Here is a 2,170-nt window from a genome sequence, read left to right as displayed (position 1 = left end):
AGAGAGTCTGAGAATATATTAGAAATAGGATTGTCAGAGTCAAACAACTCTGAATATTGCGATGACATTTGGCAAGTAGCAAATTGTTTGATTATCAGAAGATTACCAGAAGTCTGGCTACGATGAAATACTTAAATCTCTATAGCCCTATTCGCGTCGGAAAATCAAATACTCCATTTCTCTCCTCTACTCTAACTCCAGAAACAACATATCCTGTGCAGCTGATACCTTAGCCCACTTTTCCTTATCAAATTTCTTAGAGTAGACAAGTAAGAACGCCTCTTTGAAGCTAGAACTATGAGTGGAGACTTGTAACCATCCGTTGTCGACAAGATTGTAAGACTTTGGGTACCACTGCGCAGGTCCTGGTAATTGGCCCACTTTCCAAACTGCCTGCTCGTACAAACAGAAATATTTATGTGGTGGGATAACGTTGTGAAAAGTGCTATAATAAACAATTAGTATCTCTAGAAGATTGCTAGAATGATCAGAGACGTACCCTTCTTCTACATCAATCCATGGCATATATTCAAAGAGATGCTCAGGCTTCTTTCTCAGCTTTCCAGCCTTTCTCGTATATGAGCGGATACAGCTATCCCAGAAATGTTGCCACTTGCGGAAATTGGCCTCTTCATGGGCCTATCAACCGTTAGTATTACCAGAAGATTACCAGAAGATTACCAGACTATGAGGTACCAACATCAATGCGTGCTTGAGTTAAGAGAGCCTGGATGCTAGCGATCTCTTCATCAGAAAGCTCATCTGGTAGAACAGCCTCGTCATTTAAAATATCGTCGCGCCGTAACATAAGCTCCAACTCTAAATCGTCTTCAACCTCAGTATCCTCCCATTCGCTGTTATGATCGTCATCGATTGGGATACTGGTGATACCCTCAAATGCAGCAAGCTCAGACAGAAGTTGTGGCGGAGTAGATGGTGGGGCTTGTGGAGAAGAAGAAGGGGCGCTAGTATTCTTGACTTTCTGATTCGCAATGCAAGATGCATGGGTGCCCTTTTCAGTCCTGTTTATAGTTAGATTAAGGCTACCAGAGATTACCAGAAGGAACTTACCGAACACGAATACGCTCAACCTTCAATTCATTCTGTAGACGTGTCTTGTCTTCAGCAGAGGCAGCGATATACTTTGCAGACTTGTATAACTTCTTTAAGTAGTAGCTCAGATCGCCATGGTCAGCCTTGAGTGCTAAATGAACAGCCTTCTCATCTTCAGTAAGGTTGGAGACGCGGTTGCGAGCTTTGATAGTATTCAAATTAGTGGAGAGTTCTTCAGGTGCCTTGCGTTTCGCCATGCTAAACACGTGATTAGCAGAAGATCATCAGAAGTTCTGACTGTAGAATCAAGATAATAAACTTACTTGAGGTCCTAGTGAAGAGGTAAAGCGCAAAAGAGAAGAAGAATGTGTAGATCGGAACGTAACCAAGGAAGGTGGTTGGTTGTAAGGTTGTTGTTTTTTTAAAGTTGCAAACAATTATATTCGTCAAGGAATATTCACCTGCAAATAATTACTGTTCTAAACAACACTACAACGCGTACCTTCAAATAAAACACATACCTTTCAACCTCTACCTCTTTCTTTACTCTTTCTACAACATCCTTGCTACAAACTCACTGTAAGTACATATATCTTTTGATCTACTTCTTTGTCTTGTGTATACTTCACTAACTCATCTTAATGTTAGCAAATGGCTCGTATTAAGCAAACTGCTAGGAGATCAACTGGCGGCACAGCACCAAGGATGCCACTTGGATTACAGGCTGGCTCTAGGCTTGGTGGAAAGGGAAAGGGAAAGGAAAAGGCTGTGCGCACAGCAAGAAAAGCTCCAGTTCGCTCATCTCAAGCTTGCAACAATCATGCTCAGAAAGGTAAGAGGATTACCAGAGGATTACCAGAACTCTCTAATAAACATATAGGCACCAAGGCTCTCCGCGATATCAGAAGACAGCAACTTGATACTCGCCTGATTATTCCAAAGCTCTCATTCCAGCGTCTTGTTAGGGAAATCGCACAAGACTTCAAGTCCAATCTTCGCTTCCAGCAATCTGCTATCCTAGCTCTCCAGGAAGCTGCCGAATGCTTCCTCATTCGAGAATTTGAGAGTATGATACTTGAACATAGTGACAGGGACATACTAACAGTTATAGTGACAA

At 42.1% G+C, this 2,170-nt stretch overlaps 1 protein-coding gene across 1 annotated transcript; it reads right to left on the bottom strand.

Moving 5' to 3' along the window:
* Positions 1 to 228: 228 nt before the first annotated feature.
* Positions 229 to 1,956, bottom strand: VC83_01322 (uncharacterized protein; the record flags this gene model as incomplete). Its single annotated transcript, XM_024465005.1, has 4 exons — positions 1,072 to 1,956; positions 701 to 1,022; positions 500 to 639; positions 229 to 445 (listed from the first exon to the last, which is right to left on the bottom strand). Coding segments are annotated over exons 1-4 (918 nt in total), but the record flags the coding sequence as incomplete, so codon positions are not given.
* Between the last annotated feature and the right edge of the window lie 214 nt (positions 1,957 to 2,170).

Source organism: Pseudogymnoascus destructans (assembly GCF_001641265.1).
Source record: "Pseudogymnoascus destructans isolate 20631-21 unplaced genomic scaffold scaffold_2, whole genome shotgun sequence".
Lineage (NCBI taxonomy): Eukaryota > Fungi > Ascomycota > Leotiomycetes > Thelebolales > Thelebolaceae > Pseudogymnoascus > Pseudogymnoascus destructans.
Note: the sequence above shows the minus strand (reverse complement) of the source record. Positions and strands in the feature narration are given on the sequence as shown.